The sequence below is a fragment of the Equus caballus genome, chromosome 19 (assembly GCF_041296265.1).
Source record: "Equus caballus isolate H_3958 breed thoroughbred chromosome 19, TB-T2T, whole genome shotgun sequence".
Lineage (NCBI taxonomy): Eukaryota > Metazoa > Chordata > Mammalia > Perissodactyla > Equidae > Equus > Equus caballus.
Window position 1 is genome coordinate 32,675,635 of NC_091702.1, and position 23,965 is coordinate 32,699,599.

A 23,965-nucleotide genomic window follows, 5' to 3' on the forward strand; every position below is an offset into this window, starting at 1 on the left:
GTGGTCATTGAAGTGATCACAGGAGCTGAAAATATCTGCAGGGATGGGGGACGGTTCCTGCAATGATGAAGGATCACTTTGCAAAAGAAAGGGGCTAGCTTCTTGGTGTGTGTGTGGGGGTGGGGGGGTGGCTGCAGTGATGAGGGGGATCACTACAGTGAAGGAAAACCTAGCCAGGGAGGGGACTGGGCTGATACTGGGACAGCTGGGGTCGCTGCAGCGCCGGAGGGCTGCAGACTGAGAGGCTCTGCTGCACTTGCAGGACGCCTCACTTCCTGAAGGACGTAAAGGGTGGGGCCTCAGAGGTCTCGGTCCCGAATTGATGGGGGGCCGTGCGGCGGTGGGGACGTGGTCCCTGCACTGCGGCGCTGTGTCTGGCTCCAGCGGCCAGGGCTGGCGCGGAGGCGGTACGGCGCCCGAAGGGGGCGGGGAGTGGGGGGGAGCATCAGCCCCGCTGCAGCGGCAGGCGGGGCCGAGACCGGCTGGAGGGGCTGCCTTCCCGAGCGGGGGCGGGACCAGCACCCGCAGGGCCGACGCCCCTGCGCGGACTCACAGCGGCCGCAGCAGGAGTCGAGAGCCGGTGCCCAGCAGGTGCCGGGACTGAGTGCAGCCCGGGCGCAGAGGCAGCACCACCCACCCTGGTCCCGGCGTGGCGCCCAGAACTCTGCAGAGGACGCGACGGTGAGGCTGGGGCTGCCCGCAGGGAAGGGGACGATCCCTGGACCCAGCCTGCAGCATCCCCTGACAGCTCGATTGTGGGGGCGGCGGCGACTGCCGTCGCCCCCTACTCCCAGATCAGCTCTGCGAGGGTGGGGAGAGGTACTCTTGACGGATCCCACGGAATCCCCCTGCCCCAACACCTCTCCTGCTCTTGCGTCCGAAAGACCCCACCCCTCCTTTCGCTTCCCATCTTCTTCCCAACCCAACCCCCTCCACTCCAGCCTGCAGCCCCTCTCAGCGCCTCGGGCAGATGAAGAGCCGGAGAGAGAAAGACTGCGGCCCTTGGGCTCCCCATCCCATCCCGCCCCTGCTGTCCCTTGCTGGGCTGGGGACACCCAGGACGATGCTGGCCCTTTAAACCCTTGCTCCCCACCCAGAGCATCTCCCATCTCTCCACCCGCGCCACTTCCAACAGCTGTCAGCCGCGGGGAGCCCCGGGGGGCCGGCAGGTACGGGGGCGGTGGTGAGGCCCGGGAGCGGGTGATGGAACAGCTGTGACACAACCTCCCCGCCCCCCCCACCAACCCCCCCCCCCCAGCCCTTAGAGGAGCCGGCGGCGGGACTGCTGGGCGTCCGGAGCGCCAGTTAATCATTAACCCTCCGTTCCCCGGGTCCCCGCGCTGCCCGGAGCTGCCCTCCACCCCGGCTTCCCAGGTAACAGGAGAGGATGCCCATCTCGCCATCCCCCTCTCTCCCTTCTTCCCTGCCCTAGCCACCTGTCGGGCGGGCGGGAGGCCCCGGCTCAGCCTTGCGCCCCCTGCAGGTCTGCGTCCTAGTGCCTGAGTGAGATTCTCCCACCCGCTTTCAGCAGGGCGGGGAGGGGCGCCCTGGACCCACCCCGCGTGCCCCTTCATCGAGCACCTCCTCCCGCAGGGGCACCATGCCAGGCCTGTACTGCCCCTCCAGCTGGACGCCGCTGCCCCTCACCGACTCCTGGGTCCGGGCCTGCGCCAACGGCCCCTGCCTCAGCCTGCGGGCCCGGCTCACCTATCACAACCCGCAGCCGCAGCCGGTGGACGGTGAGGCGCGGGCGGGGCGCGGCGTGGTGGGGAGCGGGTGCCGGGCAAGGTCCGACACCGCCTGTGCCCCCCACCCCGCTCCAGGCGTGTTCGTGTACCCGCTGGCGGAGGCCGAAGTGGTGTCGGGCTTCGAGGCGGAGGCGGCGGGCCGGCGCGTCTCCTTCCAGCTGCAGAGCCGGCGCCGCTTGCAAGCCGCGTGCTGCCGCGCGCTGGGCCCCGGGCGGGGGGCCTCCACGCCCCGCCGCTGCGCGCAGGGTGAGTCCTGGCCCCGCCCCGCCTCCAAAAGCCCGCCGGTTCCTGCACCCGCTCTGCGTCCCGCCCCTCCCCGTCCCCGCTCCAGCTGCTGATTTTTTCATTCATTGATTCATCCCTTTTGGGACTGGGCACGACTTAGGCCAGGTGCTGGGGCAGTGCGACCCAGGCCTGCCCTGAGGTTGGCAGCCAGGCAGACAGGCACAGCAGGGGGTCCGCATGGCTGGCTCCCCCTCGGGGGCATTAGCTCCTGAGCCTGGGGCAGGGTTTTGGTCGTCTCCAAGGCCCGGCATCTCGCAGAGAATGTGGCACAAAGGGGCTCAGGGAGTGCTGGGTGAGGGAATGGAAGCCCACCCCGTGCTAGGTTTTGTGTTTTGCACTTCATTCTTTCATTTATTTATACGTTCATTGGATTCCTGCACATGGGATTGGCCTCCAGGTAAGAAGAGGGACAGAACCCAGTGGTGTTGAGAGTTGGCATGAGCCCAGCAGGTAGTTAGAGGCCAGAGTGAGCTCTGGGCTGAGGCCACAGGAATGTTCCAGAAGGAAGTGGAGGCAGCTTTTGACTGAAAGGACGGTTAGGATGTGGTGATGTGGAGAGGAGGGGAATGGCACTCCAGGCAGGGGCAATGGTGTAAGCACAGGTTTGGAAGTAAGTTATATTGGGTGATGGTAATAAAACACCTCCTGTTTATAGTGATTTACAGTTAACAAAGCCCAGTCACTGGTATCACCTCATTTGAATCCAGAGAGGTATGTAATGCGAGTGTTGTTCTCCTTCCCCTTCTTATGGGTGATGAAAATAACAGCAACGGGCTCTTACGTGTTGGATGCTTTCCATATATTATCTCATTTATTCCTCACCACAATCTTTGAGATATAGTTATTATTAGTTATTATGACCCCTATTTCATGGATGAGGAAACAGAGGCGCCTCAAACAAGAGAATTACCGAAGGGCAGGATTAGAAGTCATGGGACTGAGACTCAAAACCTGATGCTGTGCTCCCTCCACCATGTCAGGCTGTCCCCAAGCCTCAGCTGGCTGGGATGGGAGCCCTTTTCTTCCTTATTACCTTCCTTCTTTCTTTCCCTTCCATCTTTTTCTTCCCTTCATTTATTCAGCAAGTATTTCTCGAAATAATGGATAAATGATTATTGTGGTGCAGTGAGGTGAGGTAGGGCTGTACAGGGAGGCTGGGGTCAGACGGTGGAAGGCCTTGACTGCCACTGTACACCTGGCCATTTCTCCTTTAGCAGCAGTGGTGGCCTCCACAACTCCACCAGTCCCCAAATCAACCCACGATCTAAGTAAAATGGTGTGCTTGGTATGCAGATGCAGCCTTATGTCCTCCAGCCAGCTTCCAAGCAGATTACTGCTCCCAAACTCCTCTTGGGTAGAAAATTCTGGAGCTACTCCTAGTGGGCATTGGGGAGCCCCTGACCATTCACGAGCAAGGAATTTGTGAGCAGGGTGGGTTCCAGGCTACCGGGGATGTCAGTCCACAAGGGAGGGTCCTTTGGGAAGATGATGTCCAAGGTTTGAATGGGTAGGGGCAGAAGGTATGGGTCCCCCAGGATCTTGGGGGTGGTGTGGACATGGTCCCTTCTCCTCTTCAACCCTCCATTAGCAGTGATTTCACTTCTCCCTTTCCTGATGACAGCCAGAGCCTTCTACCATTAACCTGCCTCTCCTACCATCATTCATCTCATGCCTCCATCCTGCATCACCAATGCATTAGCCCAGTGTCCCTTCAACCTCAAAAGTCCCCCTTGCCCAGGCTCCCCTGACTCAGTGCCTGCTCCCACCCCTATTTCCCTCCATCTCCTCTGCTTCCAGCCCCTTCTGACCCCTTTTCTCACTCATCATAGGTCATCTTGTCTTGGATCTGGCCCAGGCCCGGTCCACGCTGGTGCTGCCCACTGGCCTCATCGCCGCGGCCGGCACCATGACAGTGACCCTGCGCAGCAGCCGGGAGCTGCCCTCAAGGCCTGATGGGGTGCTGCGCGTGGCTCTGCCCTCTGTGCTCACCCCGCTGGCCCTGCAAGGCCCGCTGGGGCCCCCCAGGCCTCCGGGGCTCTGTGACGACAGGTTGGGCCTATGGTGATTCTCTTCGTCCCTCCCTCGGCTTCTCTGGGTCTAGTGCGGGTGAGGGGGCTTTGGCAGGGGGTCCCGGGGGATGGGCAGGGTGAGGAAGGGTTGGGGCCAGTCAGCCAGAGGGTCTAGGGGCCTTGGTAGTGGCTCAGTGACCCTCCTCATGCTCCCTTCCAGCCCTACCAGCTGCTTCGGGGTGGGCAGCCCTCAGGAGGAAGGGCTGGCCTGGGAGGAGCCAGCTGCCCCTCCGGACGTGTTCTCAGGCCCTGCCCGCTGCCCGGCCCCATACACCTTCTCCTTCGAGATGCTGGTGACTGGGCCGTGCCTGCTGGCAGGTGGGTGCCCCTCCCAGTGTAGCTGTCTGGGAAATAATTCAAGGCTTGGGGATGGGAGGAACACAGGACAGAAGAAGACAGGTACCTAAGCCTTGGGAACCTCCAGTCTCCCAGTGAGAGCATTCCCTGGCTGCTTCTACATAACACACACACCCCTAGGTGTGTCATTGTAATTTATTTATATCCCACTCCGCTCACCAATGGGAAGAGAGATGCTTACAATGAGACCAATCCAAGTGAAGAAGTGGCGTTCCCTTGTGCAAGAGGCTGGAGAGGATGCTAAATCAGCAATTGCTTGATGTATAAGTCTTTGGCGAGCCAGGAACAGAGCTGGGAATCTACTGCCCAGCCTTTCATAAGCAGGCAAATCCCCCCTCGTCCACTGACCCCATAGATTAGGCTCAGAGCTGAGCTCAATCAGTCAGGAGCTTGCCCACACCACTGTTGTCTGGGGAGCTGATGTTTGCGCTCAGTGCTGGCCTGGGGTGGGGCAATCATCACCTCTCCCTGCCTCTATGTCCCTCAGGCCTGGAGAGCCCCTCTCATGCTCTGCGGGCAGATGCACCCCCTCATGCCAGCTCCGCAGCCACCATCTGTGTCACATTGGCAGAGGGCCACCGCTGTGACCGGGTCTTGGAGATCCTGCTGCACCCTAGTGGTAAGAGGCTGGGGCATGCAGTGGGGAGTTGCACTGGGCAACTCTGACCTGCTTCAGGACCACCTGGGTAGCATTCTTCAAGTCTAAATTTCCAGGCCGCAAACCAGATGGACCACGTCATCTGTGAGGGGGCGCCCAGTGGTGCAGGGAGGCTGGAACTGCAAGGTCCTCCCAGGGCAGTGGGACTGGGCAGTTGGAGTCCAGAGACAAGGACTTCCCTGACAGAGCTGTGTCTCTTCCTCCTCAGAGCCCCACCAGCCGCACCTGATGCTGGAGGCCGGCAGCCTGAGCTCAGCAGAATATGAGGCCTGGGTGAGGGCCCGCCGGGATTTCCAGAGGCTGCAGAGAAGGGACAGTGATGGGGACCGGCAGGTATGGCTGCCTGGGGTCCTGGTCTGACCCCTGGCCGCACTGCTGGCTGTATTTGTGCATGAGGAGCAGGCAAGCAGACTCATGTTGGGATGGGTGGGGGGCCTCTGCTCTCACCAGGGCTTCTCAGTAGCTGCCACCACCATTCCAGAGGGCTGATGAGTATTGTCATAGGAGGGCCCATGCAAGTCTCCCTGGGATGTGTCTCAGAGGATGGGGGCTAGGTCTGACATAGGCAGAGGACAGTCACCTGCCTCTGCCATGGCCTTTATTCCAATGACTACAGAAAGGTGTCCCCTCTGGGTGGATTAGACAGAAAAGGCCCCAGGGCTGGGTCCTGCTGGTAGCCCAGGTTGGAGTGACACTAAGCCTGGCCCAGGATGACGCAGGGCTCCTGTCTCAGGTGTGGTTCCTGCAGAGACGCTTCCACAAGGATATCCTGCTGAACCCCGTGCTGGTGCTGAGCTTCTGCCCAGACCTGAGCTCCAAGCCTGGACAGCTGGGCTCAGCTACGCGGGAGCTCCTCTTCCTGTTGGACAGCAGCAGCATAGCACACAAGGCCTGTGGGGACACGGGGTGGGCAGGCCCGGGGGCTGGGTGAGGCAGTGGATCTGAGGTGGGCTGGCGGCAGCCTCTTGAAGACATACACACACACACACGTGTCTCTCTGTTTCTCATACACATGCAGGCATCTCTCCCAGATTCCAAGAACCTCTCTCATACATAAAGGCATAGTCAGTCACACCTAAGCCCAAACCCAAGTGTCATATACACCTCCAGAGTCATATACACAAGTGCCTTGCACACGCACTCAGAGTCTCCCTCACACTCCAGACTCTCACTCAGAGAGCCTGGAGAAGGCAGGCAATCTGCTGTCCCTCACTCTCTACCAGTGCCCGTGGGGCCTGCCTCACGCTCTCCTCTCTGGCCTTCCCCAGGATGCCATTGTTTTGGCTGTGAAGTCGCTCCCGTCCCAGACGCTCATCAACCTGGCCATATTTGGCACGTCAGTGCAGCCCCTCTTCCTAGAGAGCCGGCCTTGCAGTGATGTGAGTGTGGCCCAGGGATTTGGGGTCCTGGGGGAGATGTTTCAGCCCAGCACGGCCCAGCCTCTGCCTTCTCTCTCCAGGACACTGTGCAGCTAATCTGTGAGAGCCTTGAGACCCTGCAGGCTGTGAGTGGTCCCCCAGATGTGCTGGCTGCGCTGGACTGGGCCATGGGGCAGCCCCAGCATAGGGCCCACCCTCGGCAGCTGTTCCTGCTCACTGCTGCCTCGCCCATGGCCACTGTTACCCACCAAACCCTGGAGCTCATGAGGTGGCACAGGGGGGCAGCCAGGTATGGGGTGGGCAGAGCCAGGTGCCTGAGATCAACTCCTTCAAGAAGCTCCTGAGGGTCACAGCTGCTTCCCTTCCCTCATCAGGTGCTTCTCCTTTGGGCTGGGGCCCGCCTGCCACCAGCTGCTCCAGGGTCTGTCTGCCCTCAGCAGGGGCCAAGCCTACTTCCTGAGGCCTGGGGAGAGGCTGCAGCCCTTGGTGAGCTTGAGCCTGGGCCCTATTCCCGACTCCTGGAAGCCCGTGTCCCAAGTTACCCTGAGTCTCCAACAGAACCCAGTCAGGTGGCAGGGTCTCTGGCACCCTGACCACTCCAATCCCTACCTTCTCTTGAGATGCCAATCAGGGGGGAGCTGCTGGAGCTTCTGTGGGTGCTTCAGGAGGCCAAAGGTGGGGGTACATGGCCTCCGACCACACCCCAAATCTTATTCTTGGTTTTGTCCTGGTACTGAGCCATGTCCTGGAAAATCTTGCTCATCCACGTGGCAAGCTCAGGCCAGGAGACAGACCAAGCCCTGCGGACTGAGCACTCAGTCCCATTGTTTGTTCCTACCCCCACTGTGACTCTGCTCCCCTCAGCGCAGGGGCTGGGCAGATGGCATCAGGGGAAGGGCAATTCTGTCGGCTCTGTGGCACCTCTTTCTCTCCCATGACTTCCCTCTGGCCACTCCTCACAGCTTGTGCAGGCTCTGCGGAAGGCACTGGAGCCCGCTTTGAGTGACATCTCTGTAGACTGGTTTGTGCCCGACGCAGTGGAGGCACTACTGACCCCCCGGGAGATCCCAGCACTCTACCCTGGCGACCAGCTGCTGGGTTACTGCTCACTCTTCAGGGTGGATAGCTTCCGGCCCCGCCCTCCCAGGGTAGGCCTAGGCTGGGGTGTGGGAGGTGGGCCTGGGATGGCTGAAGCCCCCGCATCTCTTCAAAACCCTTCTTCCATTCCCTGTGCCTCTCTCTGCCAAACTCTCCTACTCCCAAGGCCTCCCCAGAGATCACACTGGGCCCCCCCCCCCCCAGGGTGACTGCAGCCTGCCCCTCTCAGGATGTCTTCCACTGGGTTGTCCTGCAAAGGGTTGCCCTTGGCTTTTACCAAAGGACACTAAAGCACAAAGCCACAGAAAACAGCTCCAGCATTTGCTGTGAGATTCTTGTCAAAACTTGCTCATTACTGCACACAGTGCCCTACAGAAAGCACCATCTGATTATCTCTCGTTAACACTCAGGGACAGACAGAGCATAGTCTAGATGAAATCTCAGATCCCAGCTCTGCCATGTGCTAGCCATTTCATTTTGGGCAAGTCACTTAACCTCTCTGAGCCAATTTCCTCATACTTATTTTTTATAGCGTTGTTGTAATTAGAGGTCATATTGTACTTGTTCTTGGTAGGATACTTGACACATAGGAGTTTGAGAAGTGATAGTTATTATGAAGAGCTCTATCTCTCCAGAAGAACTAAGCATACTTCCTCCTTTTTGATCATGAGAGCTGTATAATGGACGGTTTGCCTTTTTGCCTGGCTGCTGGGAAGCTCAGGGCCAAACCTGAAGCTCAGCCACAGCAGCTCTATTAACCCCATGGCTAGCATATATGCTTCCATTTCTGGTTTATTAGCTTTACTGGCTCTTGCGGTATGCCATCTTAAATCCTGTTTGGAAAGAGTTTATGTATAACTACAATCTGCTTTTTTTCCCAATGACTATCCCTCTCTAGGGCCAAGAGCCTGGCTGGCAGAGCTTAGGTGGCTCCGTGTTCCCGTCCCCAGAGGAGGCGCCATCTGCCACCAGCCCTGGCACTGAGCCCACTGGCACCTCGGAGCCACTGGGAACAGGCACTGTGTCAGCAGAGCTGTCCAGCCCATGGGCTGCTGGGGACTCAGAGCAGAGTGAGTGCCCCGGTGTATGTGTGTGGCTGCGTTGGAGAAGGAGTGGGCAGTGGGAGGCCAGGGCCGGGGTCTATTCTCCTGTCTCCCAGCAGGTACTGACGCTCTGACAGATCCAGTCACCGATCCTGGACCCAACCCCTCCTCTGACACAGCCATATGGCGCCGCATCTTCCAGTCCTCATACATCCGGGAGCAGTATGTGCTCACCCACTGCTCTGCCAGCCCCGAGCCAGGCCCAGGCTCCACAGGCAGTAGCGAGTCCCCTGGTTCCCAGGGCCCTGGCTCCCCTGAGGGCAATACTGCCCTGCATCCCCCTTCTCAGCAGGGCTGCCGCAGCCTGGCTTGTGGAGAACCTGCAGGCTCCCGCTCCTGCCCCCTGCCTGTACCCCCACTCACTCCAGTCAAGGTGAGATTCAGTCCACATCCATTTTCCATGTATCCAGCAAACTATTTATTGACCATCTGCTGTATGCAATAAATTTCGCAGTGGTTACTATTAAGTCTAGCTGAAGAAATAGATGGGTAAATATATAATGATGATACCATGCAACACACAGTGATGAGCACAGGGACACGGTTTTATGGGGGCTCAGAGTCAAGGTGACTAACCATGTCTGAGGGAGTCAGGAAGGCAAGAGTCATGTCTGGAAGAATAAGTAGAAGTTAGGTAAGCAAAGAGAGCGAAGATATGAACGAAAACAGAGACAAGCAACAAGCTCAAGTGAGAAAGAGGGCATGGAGGGAGATGACACTGGGAATGGGGCTGGGGCCATAAGGAGCCTGGCCTTACTGCTAAGGGTAGTGAGCAGCCATCCAGGGTTTCAGACGAAGGGGCATGTGGCCCGTTGTGTGTCTAAGTTTGATGGCCAGGAGCTCTGCATTCCTTGACCAATGGACCCCACTTCTCAAGTGCAGGCTGGAGCCTTAAGTGCTGAGGTGCTGGGCCGTCGATGCAGAGTGGCTCTGGCTGGCCGAAGCCTCTCATCACCCCCAGGCCGGGTGAACCCAGTTCCCGGCCGGCCCCGGCATCCCTCTCTGGGTGCAGCCCCAGATGGGCCGGGCCCTGAGCCAGGGCAGCAGCTGGGACAGGGCTTGGATGACTCAGGTAAGGACTGGATGGGGAGCTGGATTCTGACACCAAGGAGGCCTTGGGGAGGTGGAGTCCAGGGCACCACACTGCCTCTGCTCTGCCACTGTCTCTCCCCAGGAAACCTGCTCTCCCCAGCCCCCATGGACTGGGACATGTTGATGGAACCACCCTTCTTGTTCACAGCTGTGCCCCCCAATGGGGAGTCGGCCCCTGCAGCAGTGCCACTGGCTCCCCTCACTCCACGCTGCCATGTGGTGATCCGGGCCCTGTGTGGGGAGCAGCCTATGTGCTGGGAGGTGGGTCTTGGGCTAGAGACACTATGGGGGCCTGGGGATGATGGCTCGCTGCCTCCGTCACCCCCTGAAAGAGAAGGTGCTTGGGACCAAGCACTTCATCGGCTGACAGCAGCTTCCCTGGTCCGGGACAATGAGCAGCTGGCTCTCCGAGGAGGGGCCGAGACCATGGCTGACCGGGGTGAGTTGCTGGTGGGCCCAGTCAGGGCCCAAGGAGCCTGTATGGGGCACAGAGTAGCAGAGGCATAGGTCTGTGTGTTTGATCATTCTCTCTATCTCACCTTGCTCACAAATGATTTGAGGTGGCTCATCCACAGTGACAAGAAAAAAAATTACGCAAGGCAATGGGAAAAAAGCGATAATAAAAGGAAGTGGAGAATGAGGTCATATTAAAGATGCACACCATGAGGTTATGTGCCCCTGCAAGCATAGGACCCAAAATCGGCAAGCTTCCTAGCACCCAACATAGAGGGAAACGTGATCTTGTAATGATTCATGGTGCCCGTAATATAAAAAGAAACCTGTCATTTGGGAAGACTATTAAAATTAAATAAATTTAAAATTTCAGTTTTTCAGCTGCACTAGCCACATTTCAGATGCTTAAGAGTCACATGTAAATAGTGGCTACCATATAGGATCATACAAATACAGAACATTTTCATCACCGCAGAAAGTTCTATTAGACACGCCTGAAATGAGTAGATGGAAAAAGAAACCAGTCGATTCCTACAGGTGGTGTAAAGAATGTTGTTTCTGGCTGGCCAGGGGGCCAGGACAGAGGGAGAAGCTATGAGGAGCACTGAGAAGTTTTTATACAAAGCCCTCTGTAGGGGGTAAGTGAACCCCCGCCCCTACACATACACCCGTTCACGATGCTATTCCTTGGTTTCGCAGGCCATGCCCGGAGGTCCTGGCTCCGGGCCCTTCAGACAAGCAAGGTCAGCTCTGCCCCCTCCTGCTTCACCTGCCCTGTAGCTGTAGACGCCACCACTAGGGAGGTCCTGCCCTCAGCCCTGCAGGTGCGGAGCTCAGGTAGAGTTCCTCCCAGGTGACCTCAGGTGCCACACCTCACCTCACTGGCCACCCTCCTGGGCAAACCTCACCTGCCTTCTGTGTCCCTGCAGAGCCAGCAGAGCCCCCAGGCACCCCTCCTGCCTCTCAGAACTGCCAAGATGCAGCTCTTCTGCCCGCAGTTGTCCACTCTAAAGGTAACACCCCAATCTGAGGCAATAGTGGGGAGTAGGCGGGCTTAGGGGCCTCTCCTGGAACTGATGGCCTGGCCCCACTGCAGGACCGCACGGAGGCTCCCTGGCAGGCAGATGGGACCAGGACCGAAATGGCAACTCCAAGCCTGCTTCAGGGGCCCCTGCAGCCCCCACCAGAGGTCTTCATCGCCCACCTCCCCAGCCTCCCTCCAGGCTCAGTCTGGGCCGTCGGAAAGTCAGAGGCCCAGACAGCCGTAAACTCTGCAGCCCCAACATGGGTCAGGCCAGTGACGACAAGAGTGATGGCAGCGACCATGACTATCTGCCCTTGGTGAGGACTCGGGAGGTGGAGGGTGGCACTGCCAGGGCCAGGGCGCTGTCTCAGCTCGCTTCTCCCCCCACCTCCTCTCTCCTCAGGTGCGGCTGCAGGAGGCGCCGGGCTCCTTCCGCCTGGACGCCCCCTTCTGCGCGGCGGTGCGCATCCCGCAGGAGCGCCTGTGCCGCGCCTCGCCCTTCGCTGCGCACCGCGCCAGCCTCAGCCCCACCTCGGCGTCATCTCCCTGGGCACTTCTAGGTCCTGGTGTCGGCCAGGGTGACAGCGCCACGGCCTCCTGCAGCCCATCCCCCAGCTCGGGCTCCGAGGGTCCAGGCCAGGCGGACAGTGGGCGGGGCTCAGACACGGAGGCCTCGGAGGGAGCGGAAGGGCCCTGTGGTGCCGACCTGCGGGGCCGGACCTGGGCCACGGCTGTGGCGCTCGCGTGGCTGGAGCACCGCTGTGCAGCCGCCTTTGGCGAATGGGAACTGGCAGCAGCTAAGGCCGACTGTTGGCTGCGGGCTCAGCACCTGCCTGACGGCCTCGACCTGGCTGCCCTCAAGGCCGCAGCCCGGGGTCTCTTCCTGCTGCTGCGCCACTGGGACCAGAACCTGCAGCTACACCTGCTGTGCTACAGCCCAGCAAACATGTGAGGGCTGCGCGTTGCTCAGGCTGGCGCCCCCCAACAGTTGCAAGTCACTGCCACCCAGGGCCGGCTTCTTGGTGCTGGGAAGGGGTGGGCTGGTGACAGCCTGCCCCCCACTGCTTCTCATTCCTTTCCCAGAATCCTCTTGCCCCCACAGAAAGTGCCTGCCTGTGCTCTCTCCCACTCCTCCCACCCGGCACCCCTTTCCCTCTGAGCTCTGTGCAGTGCAGTGGAAGGGGAGAGAGCCACAGTCCCCAAAACCTATGCAATAAAGTGCCTCTTAGGACTGCCTGAATGAGTTCTTTATCTGCCGCATGCATGCCCCTCACAGCCTGGTCCAGGCCCCTCCATATACCAAGGTGGACTTGGTAAGGTTTATTGGGAAGGGCACAGAGTCCATCCCCATCCAGGGTCCTGAAAATGGACTGGAGGGGAAGAGGCGGATCTCAGTGGGCTTTCTTGCTGTGCTGGATGCTCTTGGGGAAAGGCTGGGGGCCCAGCCAGAGCTGCAGCAGAATGACAGCATGGCATATGTGCAGGGCAGCAGAGCTGCAGGATGTGGATGGGTATGTGTTCCAGGAGAGCTCAATGAGCCCCAGCACCAGCAACCTGGAGATGAGAAATAAGCTCCAGGTTCTGTTCAGTTTCTAGGCCCTTTAGCTCACCCCAGCCCCTCCATGGTCACATCCTTGGGATGAGGGGCTCCCTAGCCCTTCCCACTCCCCCAGGTTGTCCCAGCCGGTACCTGAGCAGGTGTGTGAGCCAGCGTGCAGGCGTGGCCCACAGGAGGTAGGGTAGTGTGTGGAAATACCAGACGTAGAACTGGTAGTGGAGGGAGCGGCTGAAGCAGATACCAATGAAGTTGGAGGTGAAGAGGGTAGAAACAATCTGTATGCAGTGGTCAAGGCCAAGGGCAGGAGCAGAAGAGGCAGGAGTTGAGGTGGGCAGGGGTGAGGGGTGGGGTTGTCGGGCAGGGAGGTTCCAAAGCAGAGGGGCAAAAGTTTTTGGGTCAGATAGCCCCGGGCTCTCCCATTCCTAAATGCAGACCTTTGGGCAAGTTTCTTAACCAATCTACACCTGTTCCTCAATCTAACATGGAGACAGTAATACCCAGGGCCGTAAGGTCTACTGAGTCCATTACTCACTGGCTGTGTGACTTTGGTAAATTACTTAACCTCTTAAAGCCCTAATTTTGCCACCTGTAAAATGAGGATAATAAAAATATATCCCTATCTTAGGGTCTTTTGTTAGCTTAAATGTTAGAATGTATATAAATCTCTTAGAAAGCACAAAGCAGAGTCAGAACACATAATGGCAACTCAATCATATTCAGAATTAAGAATAAAATATGCTTAAATATGTAAGTGCTCAGCACAGTGTTTGGTGCAGAGCAGGAGCTCTATGCATGGGCCCTATGGCTATTACTGGTACCTCCTTTTCCCTCCCCCAGGTCCCAGCCATCCAGACCTAGCTGACCAGGACCCCATCTGCACCTGGAGAGGGCAGGACTTACCTTGCTGATTCAAAGGATATGATTGGGTGTGAGGGGCTGGGGTGGAACCTTCCTTTTGGAGGGATCCTTCAGCAGCGACAGGATACTTTCCCCTGTCCTAGGGAGAAGCCATTCAGACACTTATCAAGCCCCCATTGTGTGCCAAGCTCTCAACTCACCCTCGAGCTCAAAATCTCCCCCAAGGAGTTCCCAGGGCCTGGACCCTTCATTCCTTCCCCAATCTCTGCCCATGGCACTGTTCCTCTTTCTCACCTGTGCCACCTGCAGAGGGCAAAGAGCAAGAGCAGAGTGAGGTGGGCAGCCAACAGTGCCAGGTGGAAGGCACGATGCAGGAAGAGGGCCTCTGGGAGGAAGCGCCAGTTAACTGTCCAGCGGAAGAGAAACTGGCGGCCAAGGTCAAAGGAGCGGGATAGGTAGCCGATGGGGTTCTCCAGCAGGAAGGGCAGCCCCAGCAACACCTGAGGATGGGTGTGATGTCAGCAGAGCTGTCCAGGCTCACCTCAGCACCATGCTAATCACTGAGGGGAGTGGGAAAGGTTGTAGGACTCATTGGTTCTCTAATTCCCACCAGGATAGCAGGAAAGCCAGCCCACAACCCAGGCCACAGCCTGGGGCCAAAGAAGCTGAGGAGGCAGGTAATAACAGTGCTTTAAGTTGGATTCACCAAGTCATAAATGGGCAGAGCTAGAAAGGTCCTCAGAGACCATCTAGTTCAACACCCTTATTTTACAGCTAAAGAAACCAAAGCCCAGGGGTAGTGGCTGCCAGGAGCAGAATCAACTCCAAACCCCTGTCTCTTGGCTTTGAGGAAGTCTCAAGGATGGAAGGAGGCCAAAAAGAGTGGCCTCCCCTTCATTAAAAAGGGGAATGGGTGAGGCGGGGGTACCTGAAGGACAGCACAGATGCCCAGTTTGGGGAGGGCTCCACGGAGACCAAACTGCATGAGGAGAAGGAACAGTAATCCAGGGGCGAAGAGTAGCACGTTCATCTTCACAGAGACTGCCAGGCTGGGGAGGGCAGGGGAGAGGAAGGGCTGAGATCAGCTCCAGGGCCATGCAGCCCACCCAGAGATGTACTCCCTACCATCACTATAGCAACTCCTCCCCTCCCCGGCCAGCAAGCTCCTGGATGGGGCCCACACTCAGACCTGCCGGAGGGAGGGTAAGGCAGCCTGGGAGGAAGCTGAGGGCAGGGGGCAAACACCTTGTCTCTCTGCCCAGACTGAGCCAGTATACACACTGAGTATTTAGAATGGGCAGGGACCAACTCCAATAACAGATACTGTCTGGAAGGAAGAAATGGGGGGGGGGGTGTTTTGGCAGGGTGGGGGTGGTGAGAGCAGAGCCTTTCTATAGATCCTGGACCTGCTTAGCAGGGCCCTGACTAGTCCACATTGTCTGGCCACTCTTACTCCCTCTGCTGTAGAAAATTAGGGAGAAAGTGATGTAAATTTAAAAAGTGAGAGAGGGGGCCAGAAGGGAGGAGTATTGACCTGAAACAGCAGCAGCCCCAGCCCCAGCGCTGGGCCAGCAGGAGGTTGATACTGAGGAACAGCAGCACCATGGCCACCGGGTCATTGAAGAGCCGCAGCACAAAAATGGAGTGGACACGGTAAGAGGCACAGCACATGAAGAAAAAGACGAAGGGAGGGACCTGAGAGGTGGGCACAGTGGGGAACAAGGTCAGCTTACCAACTCTGAGCCATCTCTGCTCCCCAGCCCTCCCAGGTTGGGGCCCCCTGGTCTCGGTAGCATGGACTCACCTTGCAGGTCTGATGATAGATCAAGAAGACAAGCAGCAAGGTAGCCAAATAGAGCACAGCAAAGATATGCTGGGCCATACGGATGTCAGTGCCCCGGCCAGTGGCATAGTATAGCCCCATAAAGATGTATACAAAGCCGGCTGGATACCTAGAAGACGAAAGGGAACGTGAGTCTGGGTCAGGCCACACAGCCTGGTATCCAGTCAGCCCCTCACATCCTTGCTGATCCTCCTATCCCCACTCACACAAGAGGTCCGGTGTCACCCTGCAGCTGGGTATAATCATAGGTGCCATTGATGACGCCCTCTACCTCGGCCATGTAGGCCTTCCAGTCGATCTCTGTATCTGGAAAAGGACAGGATGATGTGGTTACTTCCAAGTTCTGAATTTGTCTGCCCTCTATATCTCCAGCCCATCCAAGCACAGAGTTCTAGCTCATTCCCAGCACTTCTATCATAACTCCTTATCTAACTGCCTATCTGACATTCACTGGGTGAACCCAGACATCTCAAACTCAACATGTCTGTAATTGAACTCACGATCTTCAACTCCAAATCTGCTCTCCTTCCTGGGTTCCATGAATGGCACCATCAATGTCCCAGCTGCCCAGGCCACAAATCTGGGTAACATCTTTGATATTTCCTTCTCTCTCATTTCCTACCACCAGTCACCAAATCATGCCTATCCTTCATTCTAAATATTTCTACTATCTCATCCTTCTCTGCTATTACATATTCAAATTTGGGCCTAATATAATCTCTAGCCTCAATGATGCAAAAGCTTCCTAATTAGGCGCCCAGCTTCCACTTTCACCCCACTATAATATAGTTCCCACCCTAATATAATAGAAAAACACTTCAATGATTCTCCAAGGCTCTTAAAATAAAGACCAAACTCTATTATTCCCATTTTTAGAAGAGGAACCTATGAATTAATGAGGGTAAGTGACTAGCTCAAGATCAGTGAGCTAGGAAGGGTAGAATTGAGATCGGAACTCATGGGGTCCTAAATTCTTAACCACCACGCTAAGTGTAACCTTAAGGCTTCCAGACTCCTTCATAATCTGGTCTCAACTTCTGCAGTCCCATCCCTCAGTACTACCCACACTTGATTTGTGTTCTGCCTCTAAAAAAGTTCTTTCAGTTCCTCAAAGGAACCAGACTTTCTCTTTTGACTGGAGGTTTCTGAAACAGGATCCTCTCTGCTTAGGCTCTGCCTCTCTTCCCCCTCCTCTTTTCTCTCTTTGCTCAACTGGCTAGTTCTTACCTCTCAAGGGAGACTCTAGGAAGCCTTTCTCGACTCCTCCAGTCTGGCTAGGTGCCCTCCTGTGTCCTTTATAGCACTTTGTCTTACTACTACCATGATGAATATGATGCACTATAATTTTCTGCTAACTTATCTTTGTCCAGACCCAGACACTGAAGCAGGAAATCTGTCTATGTTTTTCACCACTGAACCGCTGGCACCTAGCATAGCGTTAGGCACATAATAAACACTCAATAAATGTCTTGAATTAATCGTCTTTAGCAAGAAAGCTTTAAGCCCCATGTCTAGATTCAGCCTGGAAAAGAGCCGCCAATAATGCCAAACGGACTCCAGTGATCACAAAACGCCGTCGCTGAAAAGAGACTTTCAAGATCTCAATTGAACAGATAGAAAATTGAGACCTCGCACGAGAAGTGAGGTGTCCAAAGCCACGGAGACAAGCAGCAGCAGCAGCAGTACATTAACTCGGACCCAGGTCTTCCGACTCCCAGCCTGGTTTACTTTCTCTGCCTGGCAGGCTGTACGTTCGGGGCAGAAGGCCAATCTCTAGGGTCTCCCCTTCCGTCATGGGGGAAGGATTAAGAGCCGGATTGGTTTTCTGTGGAGCAGCCTTGGGACTTGGGTAAACGATATGGGTTTGCAACTGACGACTAAGTAGGATCCGGGGTATGGATTTGAGATCCGAATCTGGGTCCCTGTTTGGGTCAGGGGTTCGGGTCCCTCTCCCTCCCCTCCCCTCCCCTTCGGCGCACTCACATGCCACCCTGTGAATGACCCAGAAGGTGATGCCCACCTCCGCCAGGCAGAGGCAGGCGGCCACCAGCAGCGTGTAGCGCGGCTCCAGCAGCAGTAGGCGCCGCTCTTGCCAGGCGCGCCGCAGCCACTGCCCGCAGAGTCCCATTGCCCGTGCTGCTGGACCTGCCCGGCCGCGTTTCCGCACGCCCACCGCCATCTTGACGGTGCCCCGTTCCTGTGGGCCCGCCTCCCTGGAAGCCAGACACTTAGGCACTTAGGTTCCGCTCCCGGCGCCCGGCGTCGCAACGTTGTGAGTGCTGATCAGAGTTCCCCGAGTCCTTATTTTGAATGGTCTTTCTCTTCATTACATACTTAGGGCACACAGGCGCTAATGTGGATCGACCGTTTGCCTAAAAAAGTAACATTTCTGCCCGCGCTGTCTCCTCTCCCCTACCCCGCGACCCCAGCCCAACACTTCGCCTGTGCCGGGAATATCTGTGTTCATGCCAGTCCCTGCTGGAGGGAAAGATCTGTGTCCCCGCCCCCCCCCCCCCCCCCCGCCTCCCCTCAGAGTCTTCTGTGTGCTCAAAACAGGAAGGAAATGAGTTTTTCATTAGTTTTCAGACTTCTTAATGGAAGGAGCCGGCCAAACTAAAAATATGAGAGGAGGCAGTGATGAGCCCAAGTGAGTCTGATACCATGAGTGTGCCTCGGAAATGAGCGAGCAGTACAACCGGAGGAGTCGGGGTCTGGACGATATGGTTTCCCTAGCCGGAGGATTTTTAGAAGAGCGCTTAGCAGGGGACGGAAGTTCCACGTGTTTATGTTGAACCGCTTCAGGTGGTGGGCGGAAACACAAAGGCCACGCCTCCCACATTCTGCCATCCCGATTGGCTACATAGGGGCGCCAAGCCCCGCCCAAAGGTGTCGGCCGGCTGCTGGGCAGGCCCTGCGGCGGAGAGCATGGCCTCTCTAGGGGCCCCCGCGCCTCAGCCAGAGTTACCGGAGCAGAACTGCGAGTACCGAGAGGTGCAGTACTGGGACCAGCGCTACCGGAGCGCTGCCGACTCTGCTCCCTACGAGTGGTTCGGGGACTTTTCTTCCTTCCGTGCCCTCCTAGAGCCGGAGCTGCGGCCGGAAGACCGTATCCTCGTGCTAGGTGGGTAGTCCAGGCGCTGCCCAGCCCAGATGGAGCTGGCTGGACCTGCCCTGGCCTGGCCCCATCCCCTTTCTTTGCGTCTGTCTGCCCCTCTCAGAGGACACCCCAGTTGGGAGCCAAGATCCAGTACTTTCAGAATCTCGGCAGTGTTTAGCCAGGGCAAAGAGGAGCCAAGAGATTCTTAGTCCGGGGGCCCGCTGGAGAAATATAGTCTGAGCCTGAGCGTAGTAGGTGACCCAGGACCCGTTCCGGACCCTCAGGAAGCAGCCTTGAGCGCTGGAGAGCTCAGAGGACCTAGTTCAAGTCCCAATACTAGTTGGCTGTATGACTTAAGTCGTGAACTCGTTCTGAGCTTCAGATTCACTTCTAGAAATGGGACTGCAGCTTAAGTCGGATAAGGCACGTGCAGGCATCTCGAGCACAACGCCTAGCACTTTTTTGTTTGCGCCGATGGTCACCGGGAGCAATTGTCGCCTAGAAAGAGTTATCTTGTCACTCTCTGAGCCCTATGTGAAACTTGGTCCTGTGCCCCGTGTACAGTGAGGATGAGGACAGCGCCCTTTGAGGTCGAAGGGGAGATTGCAGCCGAGATTGGTGCGATCCCCCAAAAGAAACAAGCGCTGGGATGCAAGGTGGGACTCTCAAAGGTCCAGCTGCCTCCTCGGGGTTTTCTCCCACTGCCAGTCTTGGGGGCTCTAGTGAGGTTTGATTGAGCAACGGGTTTACTTCCAATTATAGCGTTTGTTTTGGTATTTGTAAAAGCATGCATGTGTTTAAGTGAAATATTTCATATTTGTGAAAGAGACATCTATAATGTATATATGTAAGGTCTAAATAATAAATCTAATATGTGTGTATACCCTACTCAGTTTGAGAAATAGAACATTCCTAGGACTAGGAAGGAAGTGTAACCTAGTGCTTAAGTACTTGGACCTTGGAGGTGGCTAATTATGTTGGAATCTTGGCTCATGTAATCTTAACTGTGTAATCCTGGACAAAATACTTAACTGTCTGTGCCTTCATTTTTCAGCCTTAAAAAAATAAGAGTACTTATGTATTGGGGTTTTAAGATGAGTGAGTATGAAAGATACCTAGAATAATGCCTGGTGAAATAAAAAGCTCTGTGTATAGTCAAGGTTTTTTGTGTGGTCCATCAAAGTCCTTTCCCCCAGAGAGAAAGACTTTCTTGAATTTTGTGCTTTTAAACCATTGAATTTATTTATAGATTTACCATAGATCTGTTTTTCAAGCTTTGGTGTCATTCAAAATCATCTGGAAAGCTGGACTGCACCCTGAGAGTCTCCTTCCAGGGACAGTCTAGGTTTCTTCCTGGGAATCTGTATTTTCAACAAACCCACAGCTGATTCTCATGCTGCTGATTGGCAGAGTAACACCGCCTTAAAATCTGCTTGATGGGGAGGTATCTTTTTCTGGATAGAGGGGAGAAAAGTCTAAAAATCAAAAAGGAAAACTTTCCAGGCAGGATTCCCAAGATCTAAGAACAGGACTCACAACTTTGGGGAGTACCCTATGTCACGTTCCACCTCAACAAAGATAAATTGAGCACCTGGTAGGTGCTAGGGAATGTGCTGGGCTCTTTCTAACTTTTTAAATCCTCATGACAACCCCTTGAGGTGAGTGATAAGTATTATGAGATTTACTCTGGGATGGATGTTGGTAAACCTTTTCTGAAAATGGCCAAATAGTAGAGATTTGAGTCTTTGTGGGCTATACAGTTTCTGTCACAACTAGTGGAAAGGCAACCACAGACAATACATAACTGAATAAAAATAGCTGTGTTCCAATAAAAATTTATTTACAAAAACAAGTGGCAAACTGGATTTGGTGACCCCTGCTCTAGGTCCTTGTCTCAGGTTGGGTTCCCCAGAAGCAAACCCTAAGATGAGGATTCACGTCCCAGTCATTTATTGGGAAGTGCTCCCAGGCGAAATTGGTAAGAGAATGAGGGAACAGGGAAGGGGAAGAGGCCAAGCAGGATTGTGATCAGAGGTAAAGTTTCCCTCAGGGGGGTTTCAGCCTGAAGAGTCACAGATACAAACTGTCAGAAGCAAACACGCCAAAACCTAGGGACACTCCAGGGGGATCTGGTCAGAGCACTGACAGTGTCCACTATTGTCATGCGGCAAGTAAGTGGTGAAGTAAGGATGCTATCTGACTCCAGAGCTTCTATTTCTCCTGCTGTAGCATGCAGATGGGCATAGAGGCATCTAGAACTCTGTTGAAACTAGTACAATGACTACATTGTGAATTACAGCCTAATGGTCATATTGATACAGCTAAAGATGGAATGTCATGACTGACAGTGAGTGGGCCTCTTGAAAACTGGGAGACAGTTTAGCATAATGGTTTAAGAGCTCTGGTTCTAGATTGAGACAGGCCTGTATCCAAATTCTGGCTTTTCCACTGACTGTGTGACTTTGGGAAAGTTCCTTATCCACTTTGGGCAGCCTCAGTTTCCCCATCTGGAAAATGGTAATGGTAATAATAGTTGTCTTCTGTATGGAACTATTGTGAAAATAAACTGATCTAATTCCTGTCAGTTGCTTAGCATAGGACCCAGTGTTCAATGACTGTTAGCTATCATTATTATTATTGAAAATGGGAGTCAGAGAGACAGTTTATCCAGGACTGTTCAAAGAACAGAGTACCCTGCCTGAAGACTTGTGTGTCTGGTCCTCATGGCTAGAATATCCTCATGGCAGTTGAATGCATATGGCTGACTCAGCTTTGCTGTCATTACGAGTCTGTGATTCTCTTTCCTTGATTGACTCCATGCTCTGTAGGAATCTTCTGATCATAATTTGGATTCAATTTGTATTTCATATAGAGAGAGAAGGGATTGACCAAAGGATTGACTGTCCAGACCCCATGATAGCTATTTTTCCTGTTATAAATTAGTGAATTGGTATTCTGGCTTATGCCTTAGTCTCTTGGTGTTGGGATTGCATCCACATAGCTCTGGGCTTCCACGTAATGGGTTCTTGGATCTGGCTCAATTCTACAGGGCTCTGCTTCCCTAAGTCTCCATCTAGGGAGGCATAGCCTTCCCAAGCCCCATCTTAGTTACTAAGAGGCACCAAGTCACTGAGGCAGTAGGATCAGAAACCACTGCTTTGTAAGCATGACTGTCCCTGTGGTCAGATTGTGTTCTCCCTTCATCTTTGATAAAGTTCTCTTGGAAGATGCCATTCCTGTACCAAGGGGAATAAAGGAAGGAAATGTGGGTTTGTCCACACTTGAGCAGAGCTCTGCGGGCATATGAGGTTAGGTGTGAGGTGATGAAGCAATTGTAGGGCAGAGAACCCAGGGGAATTTCAGCCTGAACTGAGTTAGGGCCTCTTGTTCAGCCACCCTTACCATCCCATGCAGTGTATCTACTGGAGCTTGCTGTGGTTCCAGTGTGGGAAAGGATGCATTGGGTTTTCCAAGTGAGATAGTACTCTCCCTGGGCCCCAGGGCCTGAGGAGGAACACAAGAAGGGGCAGCTGAGGACCAGCCAGCAGTCTCTGGGTGCCCTGTCTGGTTGCCAAACCCTGCTAGATTAGGGCTATCCCAACAGCTGATCCCATGATCCTCTTAGGGAGGCGAATGGGGATTAAAGGCAATCTAATCCCAAGAGCTGGGAATCCCCATGTGGAGCCACCAAGAGCTGTCATCCTGGCCTGTTCTCAGGCTGAGACTGACCACAAGAAGGCCTGGAAGAGGCCAATGTATCTTCAAAGGAAGTTGTGCCATCTTGGCTATGGATCCACATCCACTCCTCTAACCTCCACCTCTTCTCACACCTGACCCTGCTCTCTTTGGAACTTCTTTCTAAGCACTTCCTACCAGAGTGTTATGATTCTTCAAGACTGACTGCTTGTCAGCTTGCCTGAAACCATTGGCTGACCCACCTAAGGTGGGGACAGGGACCATCCTTTGTGCTCCTGCAGCCTGTCCCTATTGAAACACTTGTAGCATTATGTGGCAGTTGCCTGATTACACATCTGTTCCTCCCATGAGAGCATGAGCTCCTTGAGGGGGACTCTTCTTCATCAGCAGAACCCAATATGTAGTGCACAATACATACATTAAGGAATTACAGAGGGTTAGCTCCACTATGTCCCCAACTAGTTTCCCCTTCACTTGTTAACTCTGTCTTGAACACCAAAGTAGGATAATAACCCATAACAAGAAGTCTTCCCAGGGCTGATATCATCAGAGATTCCCTGAGAGGTTAGGGATTAGGATAATACAAATATTATCCTAATAATAATATTATGGTCCTAATAATGCCAATATTATCCCCATTCAGAGTCTGAGGAAACTGAGGCTCAGAGTTGAATGACTTGCCATGGCTGTGCGACTAGGGAAATCAGAACCCAGATCTTTGAACTCCTAAGTTCAGAGCTCCTTCAGCTACTTTCCAGTTGTTTTACCTTTTAAATTTAGTGCATCACATCCTGCACGTAGGGTAGGTATCGTTATCTTCATTTTTCTGAACAGGAAATCCAAATTCCTAGTATGTAAGCAATTTGCCCTAGGCCACACAGCTGGGAATGATAGAGCCAGGCTATGTGCCCAGGTCTGTATAACTTCAAGGCTCATGGTCTTTTCTGTACGATGCTGCTTCTCCCTCAATATGGGAGGGTTTGGGCTGAGAGGAATTGGGGCAAGAGTGGATGGATAATTAGGGAGGCGAGAACCAAAGCTAACCTAGCCCTTTTGCCACCCACCCAGGCTGCGGGAACAGTGCCCTGAGCTACGAGCTGTACCTTGGGGGCTTCCCTGATGTGACCAGTGTGGATTACTCATCAGTAGTGGTGGCTGCCATGCGGGCTCGCTATGCCCATGTGCCCAAGCTGCGCTGGGAGACCATGGACGTGCGGGCGCTGGGCTTCCCCAGTGGCTCCTTTGACGTGGTGCTTGAGAAGGGCACACTGGATGCCCTGTTGGCTGGAGAGCAGGATCCGTGGACCGTGTCCTCTGAAGGTGTCCACACTGTGGACCAGGTGCTGAGTGAGGTGAGGGAGTAACAAGAGAGGAGGGCAGACCAAGAGGTGTGCAATGAGGGGATTGAGGCTTCAGGAGATTGGAAGAACTCAGCAGCTAGGAGAAGGCATAGTTTGGAGTAGGTGATGGGTCACCCTGAGGATTGTGGTTACCTGAAGGAAGGGGAGGGTTATGCTGGGTCAAGATTATAGGGGGCTGGAGTGGCCTGGTTTACAGAGGCTGATGGTTAGCTACTGGGTTGCCATCGGGATGAGGTAGCAGCCGGATTCCAGACAGGTAACATAGACTGGGAGGGTGAGCAGTTTG

The 23,965-nt window shown here is 55.0% G+C and overlaps 3 protein-coding genes across 41 annotated transcripts in view; 2 read left to right on the forward strand and 1 right to left on the reverse strand.

The window, feature by feature from the left end:
* Positions 1 to 301: 301 nt before the first annotated feature.
* Positions 302 to 12,502, forward strand: VWA5B2 (von Willebrand factor A domain containing 5B2). Of its 36 annotated transcripts, none has more exons than XM_070243377.1 (22): positions 428 to 681; positions 942 to 1,169; positions 1,259 to 1,374; positions 1,594 to 1,739; positions 1,824 to 1,994; positions 3,863 to 4,082; positions 4,263 to 4,420; positions 4,947 to 5,078; positions 5,326 to 5,450; positions 5,851 to 6,006; positions 6,386 to 6,496; positions 6,577 to 6,785; positions 6,871 to 6,982; positions 7,459 to 7,644; positions 8,493 to 8,664; positions 8,754 to 9,070; positions 9,580 to 9,769; positions 9,872 to 10,228; positions 10,942 to 11,079; positions 11,172 to 11,255; positions 11,339 to 11,583; positions 11,670 to 12,502. In XM_070243377.1, exons 4-22 carry the CDS (start codon positions 1,601 to 1,603, stop codon positions 12,216 to 12,218), a joined length of 3,771 nt encoding a protein of 1,256 aa, XP_070099478.1. In that variant the 5' UTR covers positions 428 to 681; positions 942 to 1,169; positions 1,259 to 1,374; positions 1,594 to 1,600; the 3' UTR covers positions 12,219 to 12,502. The 36 variants fall into 36 exon arrangements, with proteins under 36 accessions (XP_070099482.1, XP_070099492.1, XP_070099474.1 ...); XM_070243380.1 differs by having other exon boundaries at positions 477 to 681; positions 8,757 to 9,070; XM_070243390.1 differs by having other exon boundaries at positions 533 to 681; positions 8,757 to 9,070; positions 10,942 to 11,066.
* Positions 9,092 to 17,987, reverse strand: ALG3 (ALG3 alpha-1,3- mannosyltransferase). Of its 3 annotated transcripts, none has more exons than XM_070243399.1 (9): positions 17,546 to 17,987; positions 15,732 to 15,831; positions 15,487 to 15,634; positions 15,217 to 15,377; positions 14,611 to 14,731; positions 13,977 to 14,182; positions 13,744 to 13,821; positions 12,957 to 13,100; positions 9,092 to 12,820 (listed from the first exon to the last, which is right to left on the reverse strand). In XM_070243399.1, exons 2-9 carry the CDS (start codon positions 15,803 to 15,805, stop codon positions 12,658 to 12,660), a joined length of 1,095 nt encoding a protein of 364 aa, XP_070099500.1. In that variant the 5' UTR covers positions 15,806 to 15,831; positions 17,546 to 17,987; the 3' UTR covers positions 9,092 to 12,657. The 3 variants fall into 3 exon arrangements, with proteins under 3 accessions (XP_070099500.1, XP_070099499.1, XP_070099498.1); XM_070243398.1 differs by having other exon boundaries at positions 9,092 to 10,265; positions 17,509 to 17,737; XM_070243397.1 differs by having other exon boundaries at positions 17,509 to 17,736.
* A 412-nt stretch (positions 17,988 to 18,399) lies between these two features.
* The window catches only part of ECE2 (endothelin converting enzyme 2), a 30,036-nt gene continuing 24,470 nt past the window's right edge, over positions 18,400 to 23,965 (forward strand). Inside the window, exons 1-2 of one of the 2 annotated variants that reach the window (XM_023623421.2) lie at positions 18,400 to 18,646; positions 23,387 to 23,670. In XM_023623421.2, the coding sequence (XP_023479189.1) occupies positions 18,451 to 18,646; positions 23,387 to 23,670 (480 nt within the window). In that variant the 5' untranslated portion in view covers positions 18,400 to 18,450. The remainder of the gene's footprint in view (positions 18,647 to 23,386; positions 23,671 to 23,965) is intronic. The other variant, XM_023623422.2, reaches the window with a different exon arrangement.

What these genes read in the sequence shown, in the direction of transcription:
- VWA5B2 (XM_070243358.1), top strand. Translation starts at nt 1,601, where the DNA reads ATGCCAGGCCTGTACTGCCCCTCCAGCTGGACGCCGCTGCCCCTCACC. An exon ending in TGCTGGGGACTCAGAGCAGA is followed by an intron (nt 8,665 to 8,753) that starts GTGAGTGCCCCG and finishes CCTGTCTCCCAG; the next exon opens with CAGGTACTGACGCTCTGACA. An exon ending in ACCATGACTATCTGCCCTTG is followed by an intron (nt 11,584 to 11,669) that starts GTGAGGACTCGG and finishes CTCTCTCCTCAG; the next exon opens with GTGCGGCTGCAGGAGGCGCC.
- ALG3 (XM_070243397.1), bottom strand. Translation starts at nt 17,704, where the DNA reads ATGGCGGTGGGCGTGCGGAAACGCGGCCGGGCAGGTCCAGCAGCACGG. An exon ending in GGTGACACCGGACCTCTTGT is followed by an intron (nt 15,635 to 15,731) that starts GTGAGTGGGGAT and finishes TTCGTCTTCTAG; the next exon opens with GTATCCAGCCGGCTTTGTAT. An exon ending in GCATCTGTGCTGTCCTTCAG is followed by an intron (nt 14,183 to 14,610) that starts GTACCCCCGCCT and finishes ACCCATCCTCAG; the next exon opens with GTGTTGCTGGGGCTGCCCTT.